General features: G+C 35.9%; 1 protein-coding gene across 37 annotated transcripts in view; it reads right to left on the reverse strand.

Moving 5' to 3' along the window:
- Window positions 1–21,697, reverse strand: part of CCDC91 (coiled-coil domain containing 91) — a 417,526-nt gene that overhangs the window by 176,409 nt on the left and 219,420 nt on the right. For 34 of the 37 annotated variants that reach the window (XR_012324470.1, XR_012324473.1, XR_012324472.1 and 31 more), the window contains one exon: window positions 11,266–11,373. The exons of the other annotated variants lie outside the window; for them this stretch is intronic. Coding sequence is in view for 24 of the 34 variants with exons in the window: in XM_019935888.3 (XP_019791447.1) it covers window positions 11,266–11,373 (108 nt within the window). In the remaining 10 variants the exon portion in view is untranslated. The remainder of the gene's footprint in view (window positions 1–11,265; window positions 11,374–21,697) is intronic. 37 annotated transcript variants of the gene reach the window in all.

A 21,697-nucleotide genomic window follows, 5' to 3' on the forward strand; every position in this document is an offset into this window, starting at 1 on the left:
ATACTCAACCTAATAAGTGGCTTTCACAAGGATGTCTATAGCTAACTTTATATCTAATGATTAAAAATTGAATGTTTTCTTCCCATGGTCAAAAAAAAAAAAAGGCAAAGATATCTTTCTACTTTAACATTTACTAGAGGTTCAGCCAGTTCAATAAGTTAAGAAAAAGAAACAAAAGGCATCAAGATTAACTGGAAGATGCAACAAATGCCTCTACTCTCAGACAACAACTATGTAGAAAATCCCATGGACTCTGCAAAAAAAGGTGCTTAAACTAATAATGGATTTTAGTATCATTACAGAATTCAAGACCAATACACAACAATCAATTGTATTTCTATGTACTAGTAACAGGCACTGGGTAATTAAAATTAAAAAAATAAATAAATGTCAAACTAGCATTAAAGAAATATGAAATACACTGAGATAAATCTGACCAAAAAAAAATGTGCTAGACCTGAACAGTGAAAAATTTTAAACTGGGAAATTTAAAAAGACCTAACTAATTGGGAGATTGGGATTGACATATATACACTAATATGTACAAAATTGATAACTAATAAGAACCTGCTGTATAAAAAATAAATAAAATAAAATTTAAAAAGGAAAAAAAAAAAAAAGACCTAACTAAGTGGAGCAATAAACTGTGTTCTAAGGTAAAAAGACTAAGTATTGTAAAGTTGTCAATTGCATCTAAATAGATTCAACACAATCCTAATCAATATCTGTGATACAATAAGAAATGTATATTAGGTCTTTACCCCCAGTTCCCAGCACGAGGCTTCTAAAACCCTTGGAATTTCCAGAGTAAAAGGAGTGAAAGGAGTATCTTTTGTTATATACAACAAGACCCTTTCAACCATACATGAGTTTATGCTAATGAGGAGACTCTTGGTAGGCCCCTAGATAGCTTCAGGATGGGGGCTGATTGTCAGAGGACCAAATCATGTGACTGGAGGGTTGGAAGATTCAGCCTCACCCTCTTCCCCAACTTCTAGGGAAGGGAGAGGTGCTGAAGACTGAGTTAATCAACAACGGCCAATGATTTAATCAATCATACCCATGTAATGAAACCTCTAAACCCCTAAACAACAGGATTCAGAGAGCTTCCAAGTTAGTGAACACATCAAGGTGCTGGGAGGGTGACATACCCAGAGAAGGTATGAATGCTTCACAGTGCCCCTTCTCATCCTTACTTTGCCCTACGCATCTCTTCCATTTGGCTGTTCCTAAGTTTCATCCTTTATAATAAATTGGCAATAGTAAGTAAAGCATATTCCTGAGTTGTGTGAGCCATGCTAATAGATTATCAAACCTCGGGACGCATTTGTGGAAACCCCTGATTTATAGCCAGTTGGTCAGAAATACAGGAGGCCTAGGACTTGGGACTGGCATTTGAAGTAGGGTAGTCTTATGGAACTGAGCCCTTAACCAGTGGGCTCTGCACTAACTCTGGGTAGTGTCAGAATTAAATTGACTTTAAGACATCCAGTTGGTGTCCACATAGAACTAGAGAATTGCTTGGCGTTAAAACCCACATATTTGGTGTCAAGAGTATTTGGTTGTGAGTAAACACAGTTCAAAACATCCCAGCATGCTCTGCTGTAGAAGTTGACAGGCTGATTATAAAAATTACATGGAAATATGAATGACCTAGAATAGCCAACAACAACTTTGAAATATAAGAACAATATTGCAGGACTTCAAGACTTATTAAATACCTACAGTAAATAAACAGTATAGTACTGGAGCTGAGACAGACAAATAGATAAATGAAACTGGTAGACAGTCAAGTAATAAACCCACACATACATGATTGATTTTTTGATGAAGGTACAAAGGAAATTTACTGGTAAAATAAGAGTCTTTTTAGCAATTAAGACTATAATGCTTAGATATCCATATGCAAAAAAAGGGAACTTCAATCCATATCTAGAACCATATATAAAAATCAATGGAATATTTGGAATCACTTATAAAACTGAAATTATGAACTAAAACTTTTAAAATTAAACATAGAAGAAAATCTTTTTGATTTTGGGTTAATACTTCTTACATATAACACCAAAAGAATGACCCATAGAAAGAAAACTGAAAAACTGCATTTCATATCATTTAGAATTTCTGCTCTTATAAATACATTAGAAGAAAAGACAAGCCATAGACTATAGTAAAGTATTTGAACATCAAATATCTGAGGAAAGATTTATATCCAGAATATGTAAAGAACTCTTAAAATTCAATCGTAAGAAAACAAACAATAACAACAAATTGGGACAAATGTCCCTTCTCTAGTTAATATCTTTTAATAGCACCCAATTTCCTGTCAGATAATGCAGCAGACAAGGTTCTTTATGATCCTTTCTATGGCATAAAATTATCTTTCATTTGGCAGTCTCAAATAGCCTCACCCCTTTTCAAACATCTATATTACACTCTCTCATCTAAAGGATTTTGAATGTGCTATTCCACATACCTCTCTCATGCTCAATTCTCAGTTCTGACGTCACTAAAATCTATGAATGCTCAGAGAACTCATCATTAGTCCAGTGAGTCTTCCCTGACTCAATATGAAGGAGTTATATACTCCTTTAATGTACTCTCATGTAACTTTTTATTTCATCATGACTTACCACACTACTTTGTCATTATGTCATCTGTCTTCCTTACTTACTAGAAGGACTGTCTTGCTCACTTTATATCCATATAAATCCAGCAGAGTGCCAGTCATATAAAAGGCCCTCATTGAATAATGGAGAGAGAGAGGGACAAAGTGTTGATCTATCATTCATATAAGTGGCCCCAGGACAAATGTTCAAAAATTTAAAGGCTGATGACATTTTTATACCACACACATGACAAAACATGAACTACAAATAAGTAGCCTTTCTTCTGTAGACTAGAAATCAGAAAATGTGAATCCTAGCCCTGATTCTGAGAGTAGCCAGACAACTGATCTTGGCCAAGAATAACAAAGTTGATAATAATGTAGCTAATATCAACAACTACCTAGAATGTGCCAAGTTCTATCCTAAGCACTATGCAAATCTGATGTCATATAATACTCATAACAATCCTCTGAGGTAGGAATTTCATTTTATAGATGAGAAAAATAAGGCAGAGAGGTTAAGGGACATTCCATAGAAACATAGCTAAGTGACAAAGCCAGGGATAATTCAGGCAGTCTGACTCCAGTGCACAGGCTTGTAACTACTCTTTAGTGTTAACTTGCTTTTCCCTTAAACTCTTAATTTGAAAAGAACAAAAAAAAAATGAGAGCAAGAGAAAAAAAGAGACACATATACACATGAAAGGTTGAACTAAATTATTCTAAGGAATCATTCAGGTATTATTTTTATTAAATTAAATTTACTTCTTTCAAATTTCAAATGACATCTCAAGAAGTATGATTTGAAAAACATGTGTGAGATACCATTTCTATACTTTACATGATTTTTACCTAATAATCATATTCCCTTTAAGTGTTTAGTTTTTTAAATAGTATTTCATCACACTGAATTGCTCGTGATCCCCTAAATGTCCTGTGGTAGTCTTGAGTGCTCTTCACCAAATATATCTCAGTTGATGAACATGGGATGTCTTTCCATTTATTTAGGTTATTTTTCATTTCTTTCAGCAACGTTTTGTCATTTTTAGTTTACAAGTCTTTCTGTTCCTTCGTTAAATTGATTCCATGGTATTTTATTCTTTAACATGCTATTGCAAATAGCAAATACGTAGTCATACCCACTGTTAAAGATTCAATGGGTTAAAGTGCCTCCAAGCAAAGTGCCAATAAGGCTGTGACTGTCCTGTACATCCTTTCATTTGGACCAAATGGTTTGGGGAAAAGAGACCAACTGGGATTTCCTCAACCCAGGTTTGATAAAAAAGTTATCTTTAATCAGAAAGGGAGAGACACAGACAGATAGGCAAGCATGAGGGTAGAAAGCATATACACATATTCAATCTAGAACATAGGTCGCTAAAATAACAATGGGTCTGCATCTGACAAATGGAGCTGTTTGCAATCAAACAGATAAAAAGCCAAAAGAATCATTATCCTGAACTGTGACTATTTGCTACCCTAAAATGACCCAGGGCTCCTGAATTTATATAGACAGGGAGCTGGCCGAGAAATGGTATAATCTCCAATACTCACATTAGGTATAGCCAAAAAAAAGATATTGAAAAATTTTAACCCTACAAGATCATAAAGAACAATGGGCTAGAGACCCTGGCCCTAAACTCTGAAAAGTAAATCACAGTAAATCCACTCACAGTAAATCACAGTAAATCAAAGAGCAATCCTACCCCCACAGCAGAGATCCTTACTGAATCTGTTCATTGAGATTTTAGAATTGCTACATACTAACGATAGCTGTGTATGTCTGATTCTTCATCTTTCCTACTGAGACCATTCACAGTACATACCCAACCTTTATCTTGCCACTATATACTAGATATGTTGGGGATAAACAACATACATTTCAGTTTCTGGCACTTCAGGTCAAAAGGGACTATATATATGAAACTGATGATATAGAGACTGCAACACATTCTCACCTGTCACTCAGCGATCCTGGACTTCTGAGCTTGAGGCTATAGCTGGATAGAACGTACCTCTCCCATGTGGGCAGGTAAGCAAATTTGCCTGAGACATGGAGACTGGGAGTATTTGGTGAAAAAAGAGCAGACCGTGGTATATTAGTTCTGCTTATCAAATATTTCCTGCGCTCTCCCTTCCAGAGTCATAGCAGGATCTCACTTCCTGGCCCCATTATGACTGTGTGGGGCACTGTAGATACAAATTGGGAGTGGAAGTGTCATTTCCAGTCCAGAATGCTAACTTACCAGTAGGAAATCTGACTGGGCTTTTTTTCACTCTACAAGATAACAGGTAATGTTCCAACAGGAACTATGCTATCAGGCTAGTTCCTAGGATGAAGACATCATGAGACTGAGCCCCCAAAGAATTCTCAATGTACATGGAGAATTAGTAAGACATAAACCGTTGCTGTCTGAAGCCAGAGGGTTTAGGGCATAACCTAGCCTGGCTTGGCTAATTCATGCCTTATGCTCTTATGACCTATTTTTCTCTGTGAGTTTTCTATCCATTAACGTAGTCATATACTTCATATCTCTGACACCCTGGTATTTCACCACCCAAAAGAGTATAATTGTTACATCAAATTTATAAAATTTCTTGTAAATTTCCTCTTCCAAGCCATTTATTAAAAAGACACTGAGGAGGGCTCACGCCAAGGGGTACTTCCCAGAACTTCTGCTGCCAGTGTCCATGTCCGTTGGTGAGCCACTGCTGCCCCCTGCCTCTGCAGGAGACCCTCCAACACTAGCAGAACACAGCAGGCCAGGAAAGATACAGGGCTATCACCACAGCCTATTATCGTGGGGCCATGGGCTTTATTTTAATGAATGATATCACACATGAAGAATCCTTCAGTGCAGTACAGGATTGCCAGGCGTCAGGGCTGTGCCTCTGAGGTGGGAGAGCCAAGTTCAGGACACTGGTCCACAAGAGACCTCCCAGCTCCACGTAATATGAAACGGCGAAAATCTCCCAGAGATCTCCATCTCAATGCCAAGACCCAGCTCCACTCAACGACCAGCAAGATACAGTGTTGGACACCCTATGCCAAACAACTAGCAAGAAAGGAACACAACACCCTCGATTAGCAGAGAGGCTACCTAAAATCATAATAAGGCCACAGACACCCCAAAACACACCACCACACGTGGACCTGCCCACCAAAAGACAAGATCCAGCCTCATCCACCAGAACACAGGCACTAGTCCCCTACACCAGGAAGTCTACACAAGCCACTGAAAAACAACCTTAGCCACTGGGGACAGACACCAAAAACAACGGGAACTATGAACCTGCAGCCTGCAAAAAGGAGACCCCAGTCACAGTAAGTTAAGCAAAATGAGAAGACAGAGAAACACACAGCAGATGAAGGAGCAAGATAAAAACCCACCAGACTTAACAAATGAAGAGGAAATAGGCAGTCTACCTGAAAAACAATTCAGAATAATAATAGTAAAGATGATCCAAAATCTTGGAAATAGAATGGAGAAAATACAAGAAACATTTAACAAGGACCTAAAAGAACTAAAGAGGAAACAAACAGTGATGGACAACACAATAAATGAAATCAAAAATTCTCTAGAAGGGATCAATAGCAGAATAACGGGTAAGTGACCTGGAAGATAAAATAGTGGAAATAACTACTGCAGAGCAGATAAAGAAAAAAGAATGAAAAGAATTGAGGACAGTCTCAGGACCTCTGGGACAACATTAAATGCAACAACATTCGAATTACAGGGGTCCCAAAAGAAGAAGAGAAAAAGAAAGGGACTGAGAAAATATTTGAAGGGATGGTAGTTGAAAACTTCTCTAATATGGGAAAGGAAATAGTTAATCAAGTCCAGGAAGCACAGAGAGTCCCATAGAGGATAAATCCAAGGAGAAACACGCAAAGACACATATTATTCAAACTATCAAAAACTAAATACAAAGAAAACATATTAAAAGAAGCAAGGGAAAAACAACAAATAATACACAAGGGAATCCCCATAAGGTTAACAGCTGATCTTTCAGCAGAAACTCTGCAAGCCAGAAGGGAATGGCAGGACATATTTAAAGTGATGAAAGGTAAAATCCTACAACCAAGATTACTCTACTTAGCAAGGATCTCATTCAGATTTGACGGAGAAATTAAAACCTATACAGACAAGCAAAAGCTAAGAGAATTCAGCACCACCAAACCAGCCTTACAACAAATGCTACAGGAACTTCTCTAGGCAAGTAACACAAGAGAAAGAAGAGACGTACAATAACAAACCTAAAACAATTAAGAAAATGGTAACAGAAACATACATATCAATAATTACCTTAAGTGTAAATGGATTAAATGCTCCAACCAAAACACATGGACTGGCTGAATGGATACGAAAACAAGACCCATATATATGCTGTCTACAAGAGACCCACTTCGGACTTAGGGACACATAGAGACTGAAAGTGAGGGATGCCTCATATCACATAAAATAGACTTTAAAACAAAGACTATTACAAGAGACAAAGAAGGACACTACATAATGATCAAGGGATCAATCCAAGAAGAAGATATAACAGTTGTAAATATGTATGCACCCAACATAGGAGCACCTCCTATGGGTGCATATATTTATGCACCCAACATAGGAGCACCCCAATACATAAGGCAAACACTAACAGCCGTAAAAGGGGAAATCGACAGTAACACAATCATAGTAGGAGACTTTAACATCCCACTTTCACCAATAGACAGATCATCCAAAATGAAAATAAATAAGGAAACACAAGCTTTAAATGATACATTAAACAAGATGGACTTAATTGATATTTATAGGACATTCCATCCAAAAACAACAGAATACACATTGTTCTCAAGTGCTCATGGAATATTCTCCAAGATAGATAATATCCTGGGTCACAAATCAAGCCTTGGTAAATTTAAGAAAATTGAAATCGTATCAAGTATCTTTTCTGACTACAACGCTATAAGACTAGATATCAATTACAGGAAAAACTCTGTAAAAAATACAAACAAATGGAAGGTAAACAATACACAACTTAATAATCAAGAGATCACTGAAGAAATCGAACAGGGAATCAAAAAATATCTAGAAACAAATGACAATGAAAACACCACGACCCAAAATCTATGGGATGCAGCAAAAGCAGTTCTAAGAGGGAAGTTTATTTACAGCAATACAATCCTACCTTAAGAAACAAGAAACATCTCAGATAAACAACCTAAGTTTACACCTAAAGCTATTAGAGAAGGAAGGACAAGAAAACTCCAAAGTTAGCAGAAGTAAAGAAATCATAAAGATCAGATCAGAAATAAATGAAAAACAAATGAAGGAAACGATAGCAAAGATCAATAAAACTAAAAGCTAGTTCTTTGAGAAGACAAACAAAATTGATAAACCATTAGCCAAACTCATCAAGAAAAAAAGGGAGAAGACTCAAATCAATAGAATTAGAAATGAAAAGGAGAAGTAAAAAGTGATACTGCAGAAATACAAAGGATCATGACAGACTACTACAAGCAACTATATGCTAATAAAATGGACAACCTGGAAGAAATGGACAAATTCTTAGAAATGCACAACATTCCGAGACTGAACCAGGAAGAAATAGAAAATATGAACAGACAGGTCACAAGCACTGAAATTGAAACTGTGATTAAAAATCTTCCAACAAACCAAAGTCCAGGACCAGACGGCTTCACAGGCGAATTCTATCAAACATTTAGAGAAGAGCCAACAGCTATCCTTCTCAAACTCTTCCAAAATATAGCAGAGGGAGGAACACTCCCAAACTCATTCTATGAGGTCACCATCACCCTGATACCAAAACCAGACAAAGATGTCACAAAGAAAGAAAACTACAGGCCAATATCACTGATGAACATAGATGCAAAAATCCTTAACGAAATACTAGCAAATAGAATCCAACAATACATTAAAAGGATCATACACCATGATCAAGTGCGGTTTATTCCAGGAATACAAGGATTCTTCAATATACGCAAATCAATCAGTATGATACATCATATTAACAAACTGAAGGAGAAAAAGCATATGATCACCTCAATAGATGCAGAGAAAGCTTTCAACAAAATTCAACACCCATTTATGATAAAAACCCTCGAGAAAGTAGGCATAGAGGGACCTTTCCTCAACACAACAAAGGCTGCATATGACAAACTCACAGCCAACATGGTCCTCAATGGTGAAAAACTGAAACCATTTCCACTAAGATCAGGAACGACAAGGTTGCCCACTCTCACCACTATTATTCAACATAGTTTTGGAAGTTTTAGCCACAGCAATCAGAGAAGAAAAAGAAATAAAAGGAATCCAAATCAGAAAAGAAATAAAGTTGTCACTGTTTGCAGATGACATGATACTATACACAGAGAATCCTAAAGATGCTATCAGAAAACTACTAAAGCTAATCAATGAATTTGGTAAAGTAGCAGGATACAAAATTAATGCACAGAAATCTCTTGCATTCCTATACACTAATGATGAAAAATCCGAAAGTGAAATTAAGAGAACACTCCCATTTCCCATTGCAACAAAAGGAATAAAATACTAAGGAATAAACCTACCTAAGGAGACAAAAGACCTGTATGCAGAAAATTATAAGACACTGATGAAAGAAATTAAAAATGATACAAATGGAGAGATATAGCATGTTCTTGGATTGGAAGAATCAACATTGTGAAAATGACTCTACTACCCAAAGCAATCTACAGATTCAATGCAATCCCTATCAAACTACCACTGGCATTTTTCACAGAACTGGAACAAAAATTTTCACAATTTGTATGGAAACATAAAAGACCCCGAATAGCCAAAAAAATCTTGAGAAAGAAAACATGAGCTGGAGGAATCAGGCTCCCTGACTTCAGACTATACTACAAAGCTACGGTAATTAAGACAGTATGGTACTGGCACAAAAGCAGAAATACAGATCAATGGAACATGATACAAAGCCCAGCGATAAACCCATGCACATACGGTCACCTTATCTTTGATAAAGGAGGTAAGAATATACCGTGGAGAAAAGACAGCCTCTTCAATAAGTGGTGCTGGGAAAACTGGACAGCTACATGTAAAAGTATGACATTAGAACACTCCCTAACACCATACACAAAAATAAACTCTAAATGGATTGAAGACCTAAATGTAAGGCCAGACACTATCAAATTCTTAGCGGAAAACACAGGCAGAACACTCTATGACATAAATCACAGCAAGATCCTTTTTAACCCACCTCCTAGATACACGGAAATAAAAACAAAAATAAACACATGGGACCTAATGAAACTTAAAATCTTTTGCACAGCAAAGGAAACCATAAACAATGTGAAAAGACAACCCTCAGAATAGGAGAAAATATTTGCAAATGAAGTAACTAACAAATGATTAATCTCCAAAATATACAAGCAGCTCATGAAGCTCAATATCAAAAAAACAAACAACCCAGTCCAAAAATGGGCAGAAGACCTAAACAGACATTTGTCCAAAAGAAGATATACAGATTGCCAACAAAAAAATGAAAGAATGCTCGACATCATTAATCATTAGAGAAATGCAAATCAAAACTACAATGAGATATCCCCAGTCTTGGGGATAGAATGGTATGTTTATAAATCTCCATTTAAATTCTAGACCTGGGGCTTCCCTGGTGGCGCAGTGGTTGCAAATCTGCCTGCTAATGCAGGGGACACGGGTTCGAGCCCTGGTCTGGGAGGATCCCACATGCCACAGAGCAACTAGGCCCGTGAGCCACAACTACTGAGCCTGCGCGTCTGGAGCCTGTGCTCTGCAACAAGAGACGCCGCGATAGTGAGAGGCCCGTGCACCATGATGAAGGGTGGCCCCCGCTTGCCACAACTAGAGAAAGCCCTCGCACAGAAACGAAGACCCAACACAGCAAAAATAAATTAATTAATTAATAAACTCCTACCCCCAACATCTTCTTTAAAAAAAAAAAGAAATTCTAGACCTAATTTTGTTTTCCTATTAGTATATTTTCTTCCTGTGATACAAAATAGGTCCTTTGTATAAGGTTGATTTTATTTTCACCTACCAAGTGTTATGTTATTCAAAAGTGTTGCTGGGAACTTCTTGCACTAATTGTTCATACTATGACATATACATATATGCTCTTCAATTGATTGTTTAATGTAAATCCAATAATCATTTCTGCAATGCTTTCTAAGACATTAAATCAAGAAAAGAAAACACAGTCACCAGAAAAAAATTTTAAACAGAAACTAATTCCTATAAGCAATGAAAGGTAATTCAAACATAAATACATACTTCAAATTCAAATGTTATTTATAAATCTTGTACCACTAAAAATCATTTCAGATGCCATTATACATTTACAGTAATCTTTTGCTTCTGTTATTTGATAAATAATATTATAACCCAGAAATTAGCATAAGAATTTTTGTTAATTTGGGGATGATCTACATACTTTAGGCCTTTAGCCCTATATTTAGTCTATCATAAAATTCCGAAACTTTAACATTGAGTTTACATAAGCATATTTTTTTCTCCAAAATACACCAAGGAAAGTAAATGGCATGAAACTGAATAAACAGCTATAGAGTTCTCAGGGGAAGAGAGTCAGAAGAAAAGTATAAATATATAATGGATGTGCAACTTTATTACCTGAGTATTTAACAACTCTTCACACTTGTGTGCTTGTTTCTCTATTGCAGAAATGTACTGTTTTTCAATAGCTTCTACTTGTTGCTTAACTGAAGACTGCAGTAGTGCCTAAAAACAAGCAAAAATGTCATGTGGATCACAGACAAAACTTGGAATCTACTGTTGGCATGAGAAATTTTTTTGACAGTTGTACATATCTGAAATATGATACTATTCTGCATTACAAAATACACATTTGTGAATATTAAAGCAAATTCATATATAACACTACTTTAAGCTTTCGGTTTCAGGTTTTCCTATTGCCAAGATTAGTTTTTTGGCTTAGATGTTCCTTCCACACACCTTCTCGGTAAAAAGGCCAAGTCATAGAAGATGATAAAGAGGGTGAGTAGTTCTGTTAAATATAAATTCAGTTTAGTGAAGACCACACAGGATGAGAAGCATGTGAAAGCTGCTGAAAAAAAAGAGAAGAGAAAAAAACCAGACATATTTCACTGGCTGACAAAACTCCACATCCTCTCGGCACACTGTAATATCCCATGGGCCAAGCATGATCTTCAAGACCACAAATCAAGTAAAAGCAGATGGAAACTCTGAGCAATTTCAAACATAAAAGAGCTGCCCCCCAGGAAGTTCACGCCCCTAATGTGAAAAGGTATAAGGCAAAGTGTGGAAGTCAGGATCTTAAGGCAATATTCATAAAAAGTAATAAAACTTGGGAGCCTACACAAACTTAAGTGGATAGTGTAAATGCTGGAAGCTCGGTCAGTTAAATATAAAGATGTTAACACTATTGTAAGGCGAGCCAAATCAACACTGGAAGATGTTCCACCCACTCACTTCCTTATTGGAGATGTTTACAATATTATCATCTTTTTTCCTTTCCCTTTTTTTTTTTTCAGGCATTATATGTTATAGTTAACATGTTCCCAGTATTATCTTACATGCTATTTATAAATCTTAAATCATTCTAAAATATGCATTTAACCATATACATAAGAACTCTTTAGCAAATATTCTATTTTTGAAGGTCTATCTGGATAACAAACTACTCATAATCAAAATAGTAAGTTGAAACAGACACATGTCTTATAGAAAACAGACCTTTGGTACATTCACCAAGAAAAGAAAAATATGCCAAATCTCTTAAATAATCTCTGCTTTGAAAACAGATTTACTTGGTTGGAAACAACATGCATTAAGAGGCTAAATAAATATGTATGTATTTTTTAAAACTGAGACAAAAATATTTTGAAAACCTCTGAATAAGTCTCAAATCTTCAAATAATTATCTTTCTTTTGCAAATGTTAAACTGTCTTCTGATGATGCTACTACTCCTATGATTCAATAGTTGTCACTCTGAAGCTGCAAAATTACTAGTAAACTAGTAAAGGAAAATAAACCTCTGACCACGGCTTAACCAAAGTATAAAGAACTGCTTAACAGAACTGCTTTAGCCCTTCATTTATACATTATATGTCCTCTAAAGATTCCATAACGATAATTTATAGAAGACACTATAACCTCTTAAACTGTGACTAGATAATGTAAAGCTCTAATTTACCTTTGGCAAAATACAATACTATTCATTGGACTTCAGAAAATTTAAAGGATGATACAACTATGTACAATTCTGTTGGGTATATTCATGGCATCTTTTGTAGAGAGAAAAATGCCATTCTTTTGGGGGACTTGGGTTACGGCAGAATTGTTTTGCTTGATGGCAAGAACTGTTTCACTTCCTATTTGCCATGATTCCAAATAATCCCAGGTTAAATACCCAGTTGTGATTTTCTAGTAAATTATATCATTTGGAGGGACAGGTAAGTTAATGAAATAAAATAATATTTTCTCACCATAATTAAGAAACACAAATGAATAGTATTTTTTCCTCTGGTGACTGATTTGTATACTATATACTCATTTTCTTCCAAACTTCAAGGAGGTCAAGTACCATAGGATAATGACAAGATTTTTTAAATAAAATAATAAGATTTCTTTAAAAAAAATTGGCCTATAATACTGAACTGTGGAACTATTAGTGCCAAAGTCCAAACAAAAGAGGTAGTGTTCAAAAACCATCTTTAGAACTAGAATATTAATTATGGACATGCTTAGCAATACACAATGGTACTAGCTGCATGCTTCTATGGCTTGATCTATCATTATATAACTGGATATTCGTTTTCCTATGTAATATACCATAATAACTGCCTTAAAATTTCTTGTGTGCTGTAAGTATAAAAATGAACATTAGTCTTAACATTTCCCTATAATTTTTTTTTCCTTTGTAATTGTCTCTACAGATATCAAAGACACAAGGAACCCTTCCCTTGGGCTTATATTGAATGCAACACTACAAAAACATACATGAAAGAGTTATTTCTTTTATAAGCTATTTTAAACTATTCTCAACACAAATAAAGCACTAAGACTCTCAGGGTATGTAGAGGCAGAAAAACAAAGATGTATATAAACATTCCATAACGAAAAAAATGCTACCAAAGGCACGGAATGTTTTGTTAATTTTCAACAAGTTTAGGTTTTAGCTTCAGTCCTATCAGAGATTTTCTGTATCATCCCAGGGGATAACTTAACTGAGCTTGAGCAAAACTACTTACCACACTTCTTCAAGAATAATTTTAAAGGTGTGAACAAGATCATAGATTTCTTTAGTACAGGAACTATGTCATCTTTATACTCATCTTTATGTATCACACACAGCTTCTTACAGAGTGCTCTGTACATAGCAGACACATGCAATAGCTATTTGGTGAGTGACAATCCTTGTATTAATATTTTAAAATCATAGTATAGGGCTTCCCTGGTGGCGCAGTGGTTGAGAGTCCGCCTGCCGATGCAGGGGACACGGGTTCGTGCCCCGGTCCGGGAAGATCCCACATGCCGCGGAGCGGCTAGGCCCTTGAGCCATGGCCGTTGAGCCTGCGCATCCGGAGCCTGTGCTCCGCAATGGGAGAGGCCACAACAGTGAGAGGCCTGCGTACCGCAAAAAAAAAAAAAAAAAAAAAAAAAAATCATAGTATAAATGATACCAATATTCACTGGAAAGTTCATTCAGCTTCAAATTATAACTACCAAGTTCAGTTACCAAACTTGTTCCTGTTAATCCCTACCAGAGATCTGAATTTTTTTGTATCATTTTAGACTAGAAATGTTCATTCTTTCTACTCTACAAGTATAAATTTTGAGTAAATAAAACACAGTATGAGAAGGACTATAAACTCCTTGAAAAAAAAGTATGTTATAAATTCTATAATGATTAGACTCAGAGAAAACAAAGATATTAAGTCAAAAACCACCCCACACCAACCAATACCCATAAGCAGTAGATAGTTTATTTTTAATGGAACTGAATATACATACACTGGAATTTAAATGAGTAGAGACGTATAGCTCAAGTGTACTACTGCAAACCAAACTACAATCTACTGTCCCAACAAATCCACATAATTCTCTTCTCCCTTGAAATAGCCCAATTCTATTAGATCTGATTCTATTCTCATCAAATTTAATTACTTGTCCAGATTTGCAGAGCAGATGTGCCTAAAGAACCAAATGGTCTCTGAAACATTAATATCATGTTGGCATTTAGCACATAACCTTAAAAGAACACTTCATAGCTAATTTTAGGCAGTAATAATTTAAATTATTTTAAAAGTCAATCCTCTAAGTCATGGTTTACAAATGCAGAAAAGTATAAGGCTATGGAGCAAGCTGGAGGCAAAACATATAATAAATATCCCCACTGAAACTGAAGCTCTAGGAGAATAGGAATCTGTGTTTAATTCACTGATTAAACAGTGTTTAATTCACTGTAGGTACTATTGTACCTACAATAGTACCTAACATATAGGTACTATTATAATTGTAGTTGGAATATATGGACTATGTGTTGAATGAAGAAATGAATCATGATTTCTGTATGTCCAAGCCTTATTACTTGCCTAGTCATAGAGAAACTATCAAAACATTGACTTTAATTATGTCTGTTCATTGTATTCTTAGTTTAGCTTTTTGACTGCAGTAGTACAAATTAATTGTTGTAAAAGGTCATTTGAAATCAAGCATAATTTCATCTTTCTTGGAAAAATATCATAGTTTGCTTTTCAAAAATCTGTTTCAGATCTTTTCCAATTTTTAACTAAAAATAAAATAAGCAAAACTAAAAGGTATCAGCAAAAGAGTAAGTTAGAACTCTGAAGGGACACTTTTATGTTTTTTCTGGACTAAGTGCTATTTTTGAACAAAATATTACTTCAAATTTTGCAAGGCTTTTAAACTGTTGTTAGCATGTCTTATAATATTCCCTCAAAGTTTCAAACATATAAGCAAGTTTGTTATTCAAAAGGAGAGCCTACTTAACTGATATATATGAAAAATGATGAATTTCAGTCATTTCACTGAATCATTCATCCATCTTTTTCCATGAGCTCTACATACCTGTTCTACAGATAAAGAAACAGACACGAAGGTTAAGAAATGAGCCCAAAATCATATGAAAAGACTAAGTGGAACAAAGAACTGGATTCAGGTCCACCCTCTTGGTTCCCTGTTTGTCTTAGCCATTCCAACCTGGTAAAGCAGGTTTCTCTTCATGAACTAATCACTTACTCTATTTTATAGCCACTTAATTATTTGTTAATTCTTCACTTATTCAACTAATATTTACTGAATGCATACTTTATTCCAGACAGTGTTCTAGGCACTGGTGATGCAGACTGAACAAAACAGATAGGGGCCTGACTCCCCTGAATTTACATTATTGGCAAGCGGATAGGGAAAGTGGGGAAGACAAGGAAGATTGGGAGGTACACAATAAACGAACCATTTTCATGGTGTTTTATGCTATAAAGAAAATTAAAAAGGGATAAAAAGGAAAAGAATAATGGAGGAGAAATTTTTCAGAGAGGGAAGTCAAGAGTTCTCTTGAGAAGTCACAAAACGTGGGAAAAAAAAAGTCATATATTAAGCCTGAGGGAAGAAGATTTCCGTCAAAGAAAAAAGTACAAAGTCCTAGCATGGGAAAAAGGCTAATGAGTCTAGAACTAGAAAAAAAGGCCAGTGCAGATCATATGAACCAGGGAATTCCATCAGATCCTATACCTGCACCAGACTTCCAGAGGACCAGAATTATGTAGAACCATGGAAGGCATTTTAATTCTATTCAAACATGAAAGTTTCTATAATCTGATACATAGTATCTTCAAACAATGTTGCAAAGTATCAAAAGCACTCAAATGCTATCAAGAATTTCTCCATTAATAGACAATTTGTGAAAAAGAAAATATGTAGCACTGATTTTTGTAGGCTACACATATACAAGTAGGATAGAAACATAACTAATGCACCACACATGAACATTTTTTTATTCAGTAGAATTAAGAGTAATGCGACTATACTCTCTGATAAGGAAGGAGTTAATCCTAATAAGAACTAGTTGAGGGACTTCCCTGGTGATCCAGTGGTTAAGACTCCACACTCCCATGCAGGGGGCCCGGTTTGATCCCTGGTCAGGGAACTAGATCCTGCATGTGACAACAAAGATCCCACCTGCCGCAACTAAGACCTGGCGCAGCCAAATAAATAAATAAATATTTAAAAAAAACAAGGGCTTCCCTGGTGGCTCAGAGGTTGCGAGTCCGCCTGCCGATGCAGGGGACACGGGTTCGTGCCCCGGTCCGGGAAGATCCCACATGCCGCGGAGCGGCTGGGCACGTGAGCCATGGCCGCTGAGCCTGCGCGTCCGGAGCCTGTGCTCTGCAACGGGAGAAGCCACAACAGCGAGAGGTCCGCGTACAGCAAAAAAACAAACAAACAAACAAAACCCAGTTTAGTGTTTTCCATGGTCTCACAGAAAAGTGCCATAGATATGCTACAAGTATATCTGGCAAGTAATACTTACTTGAACTTTATCTGGACACTGTGTCTATTAGCATGCAGTTCTTCCATAATACTTACATTCTCCATTTTATACTGAATAGACTGGCAACATAGATTATGAAAATGAGGATATAGTGTCTAAATAATGGCAGCTGACTAATTTATCTTAATGTTCAATTACTCTTGGCTAATCAAAAGTATCTTTTGCCAATGTGGGGATCTAAAATGTCAATCTACAGCTTTGTTGGCTTATCATTTGGGAAGAGAAACTGATGGTTTGATATACATATACATATATATATTTTTTAAGACCTCAGTGAGCTAGTAATTCAATTGTGGTACAGATTTAGTTGCATTAGAACAGAAACATTAGGCTATCTCTGAAAAAAATATTTAGACATTTTAGAAAATTTTGTTGGAATACAAAAAGAATTAATGGGATTAAAATGTATTAGTGGGGAGTTCCCTGGCGGTCCAGTGGTTAAGATTCCGTGCTTCCACTGTGGGAGGCACGGGTTCAATCCCTGGTCAGGGAACTAAGATCCCATATGCTGCGTGGCGCAGCCAAAAATAAATAAATAAATAAATAGAAATTTAAAAAAAACACAACTATCACTGGGAAGTGATTTAAAAGTACAATGTAAAAAGGACTAGGGAGTATAACTCTCTAGAGGAAAATCTTCAATCTCAACTTAAGGCTTAAGTTTATTCAACTTAAGTTTACTCAACTTAAGTTTACTCAAAACTGGATCCAAATTCAAGTTTAGGTTCATGGTCTCCTGCTACCCAGGCAGGCAGAAGTTAGGCAACACCAGAACCTTTAAGTTCAACCCTTGGGGAGAATGAAGGTGCATGTTTCTCAAGAGTAAATTTCAGATGTGTGAGGAGTGATAGTGACGGATTTGGTCATATTTCTTTTTAGAAAGCAGGACAGAAACTAATACCTAAAATTATGGGTAAAAGGATTAAAAAACAAAAGATTCTGCCCTTCCTTTTCCTTAACTTAAACAAGCAGTAGTATCAAGGTCATGTTGAGGCTGCTGAAAATTTATCTTGTTACAGATCTAAAGCATTTGCAATTGCAGTGATCCTAGGTTTTTCTATGTATTTGAATTACAGTGCAGTGGCACTATATAATTCAAAAAGAAAAATGTGAAATTATGGGTACATATCTAAACATGGAAATTCAATATAGTCTAGCCATGCTATAAAGTGCATTGGAGACTGTGAAAGCCAAAGAAAACCTTTAGGACAGAGGGAATCATTCCTGTTGGCCTTGTTGTTAAGGGATTCTAGTAACATAAGAGTTGTTACCTCAAACACCACTAATGTCTCCCAGTGAAAATTTCTTTTGTGCCATGGACAACACATTAAAATTAAGAAGTTTCTAAAATTAAGTACAGCAGAGAGACGCTGCATGTCTACCTTCCAGCTACTTTAAACTTCTGAAAAGCTGCCACATGGACATGCCTCTCCCTCAGATGCCACAGTATTATTCCTTGTGACTTGAATAAGAGCTACAGTTTCAGTTAAAAAAAAAAAGAAGAAGAAAGAAAGGAAGGAAGCAAGGAAACAAAAGGAAAAAAAGAACTCTGACTAAATCTCTTCAGAATCTTTCAGAGGATTAAATGAAGCACCTAGTTATTAAACACTAAAGGCCTACACATCTCATTTTCTGAAATATCGGAAACCACAGAAAGAAAGAAACCCATATAGGTGTCAGAAGTATTTGGCTTAAATACACAGTCATTAACCTTCCAAGGAGGCAGCATAATTTGTTGAACAGAGCCCTGCATCAAGCTTTGAATGACCTGGCTTTTATTTACAGCTCCTCCTCTGTTTGTATGTGTTTGATCAAGGCACTGTGTTTCTCCGTGTCTCAGATGCCTTATCTAATAAATAGGGAGAATAACAGAGTTTCTTCTCTGCCAGTAATAAAGGAATTCTGTGAAATTATGACTGTTAATTTAATTTACATTGATAACATTTCAAAATAGAATTGTTATAACCATTTGCTGATTTTTGAGAACTAAATTCTTCATTTTCATGATAAATTAAACTCATGCTATGTGGATTCAAGTTAGGATCAACATTATTTTTTAAGTTACTAGATTTAAGACCATTAAAATAATTTTCCTCCAAATTAATAGAGATCCATTCATTAAACATAGATCTCAAAGATTAGAAAAGAACTTTTACTCACATTGAAAAGCCATCAACATTGAGAGAGATAAGAGGATTCATATAAATCAATTTTATTAGAAGACATGCTGACAAAGATTAAATTTTCCTTTATGTTTTCTTTTTGATCACAAAGAGAAGAATGTTGCAAACTTAGATGACAATTTAACATACTTCAACTGGTTCTTTTTCAGTTAAAAATTAACCATATATTACAGAAATAATAATGTTCGGGGAGATGTGTAAATTATTTAAAATCCATTGGATTGGGCACAAAACAATCAGAAGTGCCATTCCCAGCACTGGAATAGGTGCCAGAGGCCCCGGCAGTGCTGAGCTCTAGCTTGACTGTGTGGGGTTCGGGAGAAGCCTCAGGGGAAGGGACAAAGTCACCAAAGTGGCTCAGAGGAACTGTTAATATATTAACTAGTATGGAAGTATTTCACCATTATAAGATAATACAAAGTAGTGCTTGTTGGAACTCAAATTAGGTTGTTACAATGGATTAATTACCAAAAAATTTGGCTACATGAATATCCTGCTAAAATACCAAAACAGGATAGCCTTGGAACTTGGTGCTTCTAACTATATGGACTAAATCAGACTCTATATGGATTATTCTTCAAATGGAATTCCTTTCTCACTGCTATAAAACAATCTGATGATCAATTCACTGCAAATCAGAGACACGACAATTTTAAGCAAATTATCCCACCTCTGGAAGTCATAAAGCTTGAAATATAGATGGGGACTGATACCCGGACAGCAATGGGAGCTAAATTTAATTTTTACTATGCATATTTCCATATCTTTTGAATTTTGTATTGCACACATATGTTCCCTTGTCAAAAAATAAGATACTTTGAGCAAATCATTCTACTCCCTAATAATTTATCCTTGGTATAAAATCTATATTCTCATATATCATTTCCCCAAAGTTGATTAACTAGAATTTAACAGATAAAATCAAAACCAGCTGTCTATTTTGACACTGGATCACACACTAATTAGAAATGGGACAGATATCTTAAAACGCTGTTCTTCAACTGTCACTGGTTCTTACATCTCTGCTTTCCTTCCTCAGAGTCAGTGTTTTATAGTTCAGATTAAAGAATAAAGTTAACCACACCTCTTTTATAACTTTTCAAACATGCAAGAAATTTAAAAAAAAAAAAAAAAAACTTAGGGCTCCCCTAGTGGCGCAGTGGTTGGGAATCTGCCTGCCAATGCAGGGGACACAGGCTTGAGCCCTGGTCCGGGAAGATCCCACATGCCGCAGAACAACTAAGCCCGTGCACCACAACTACTGAGCCTGCTCTCTAGAGCCCGTGAGCCACAACTACTGAGCCCGTGTGCCACAACTACTGAACCTGTGCTCCGCAACAAGAGAAGCTACCGCCATGAGAAGCCCGTGCACCGCAATGAAGACCCAATGCAGCCACAAATAAATAAAATAAATAAATTTTTAAAAAAACCTTAAAAGTAGTTTCTTGTGTACATATCTTCATTTGGACTTACAAGAATAACTTTCACCAGTTTATCTTTTCTGCCTCTAAGAACTATGGTATGCAGTCATTTACTAACTGGACTACTGGTTGCCAATAAAAAAACTGAATAAAGATAAATCTATAACAGACATCAATTACTATTCTTCTAAAGTCTAATTACTATGTAAGTCTTCAGTTCTATCAAAAATTGAAAATGCCTGATTACAGACAGACCTTGCTGACAATTCAGTTCACTAGAATAATGGAAGATTAAGAACCACATAACTGATAAATCACGTCGACTGGAATAGTTACAGAAATGATATTCTTTACAGATACTACTATATAATCACTCTTCCAGCAAATGTTACTAGAAACCTCCCAAATAACCTTGTTAAAAGGAAGGTTTGAAAAATACTTTCAACCCCATCAGAACAAAACAGATCCAGCCTCATTCAACGTGGAAAGCTAATATTATTATGGATGGAAGGTACTTATAATAGAGCGGCTTGACTTTTCATGATAATAAGCAGAAATCTGTAATTAATCAACAATATATGGGTGGGACAGACTCATATTGATAAAATTCTCAAGTCTGATCAACATTAGTCATAAATATTAGCCTGATGTGATACGAAAAAGAACCCATAACATTTAAAGTGCATTTCGGAAGGTAAGCCAAAAATAACTAATGGGGAAAGGCAGATCTTACATGTCTTAAGAAACAATTAAGTAAAACCTATTCATTAATTCTTTTGTTAATCTCTGAGGTATTTTTCAAGGTCTCCTCTGCAGCAAAAATTTGAAATTTATCTCCTCAATAAAGAATGAAGTCTCCCCTTCATTCCTTTGATCATCAGGC

Source organism: Tursiops truncatus, chromosome 11, assembly GCF_011762595.2.
Source record: "Tursiops truncatus isolate mTurTru1 chromosome 11, mTurTru1.mat.Y, whole genome shotgun sequence".
Taxonomy (NCBI): Eukaryota; Metazoa; Chordata; class Mammalia; order Artiodactyla; family Delphinidae; genus Tursiops; species Tursiops truncatus.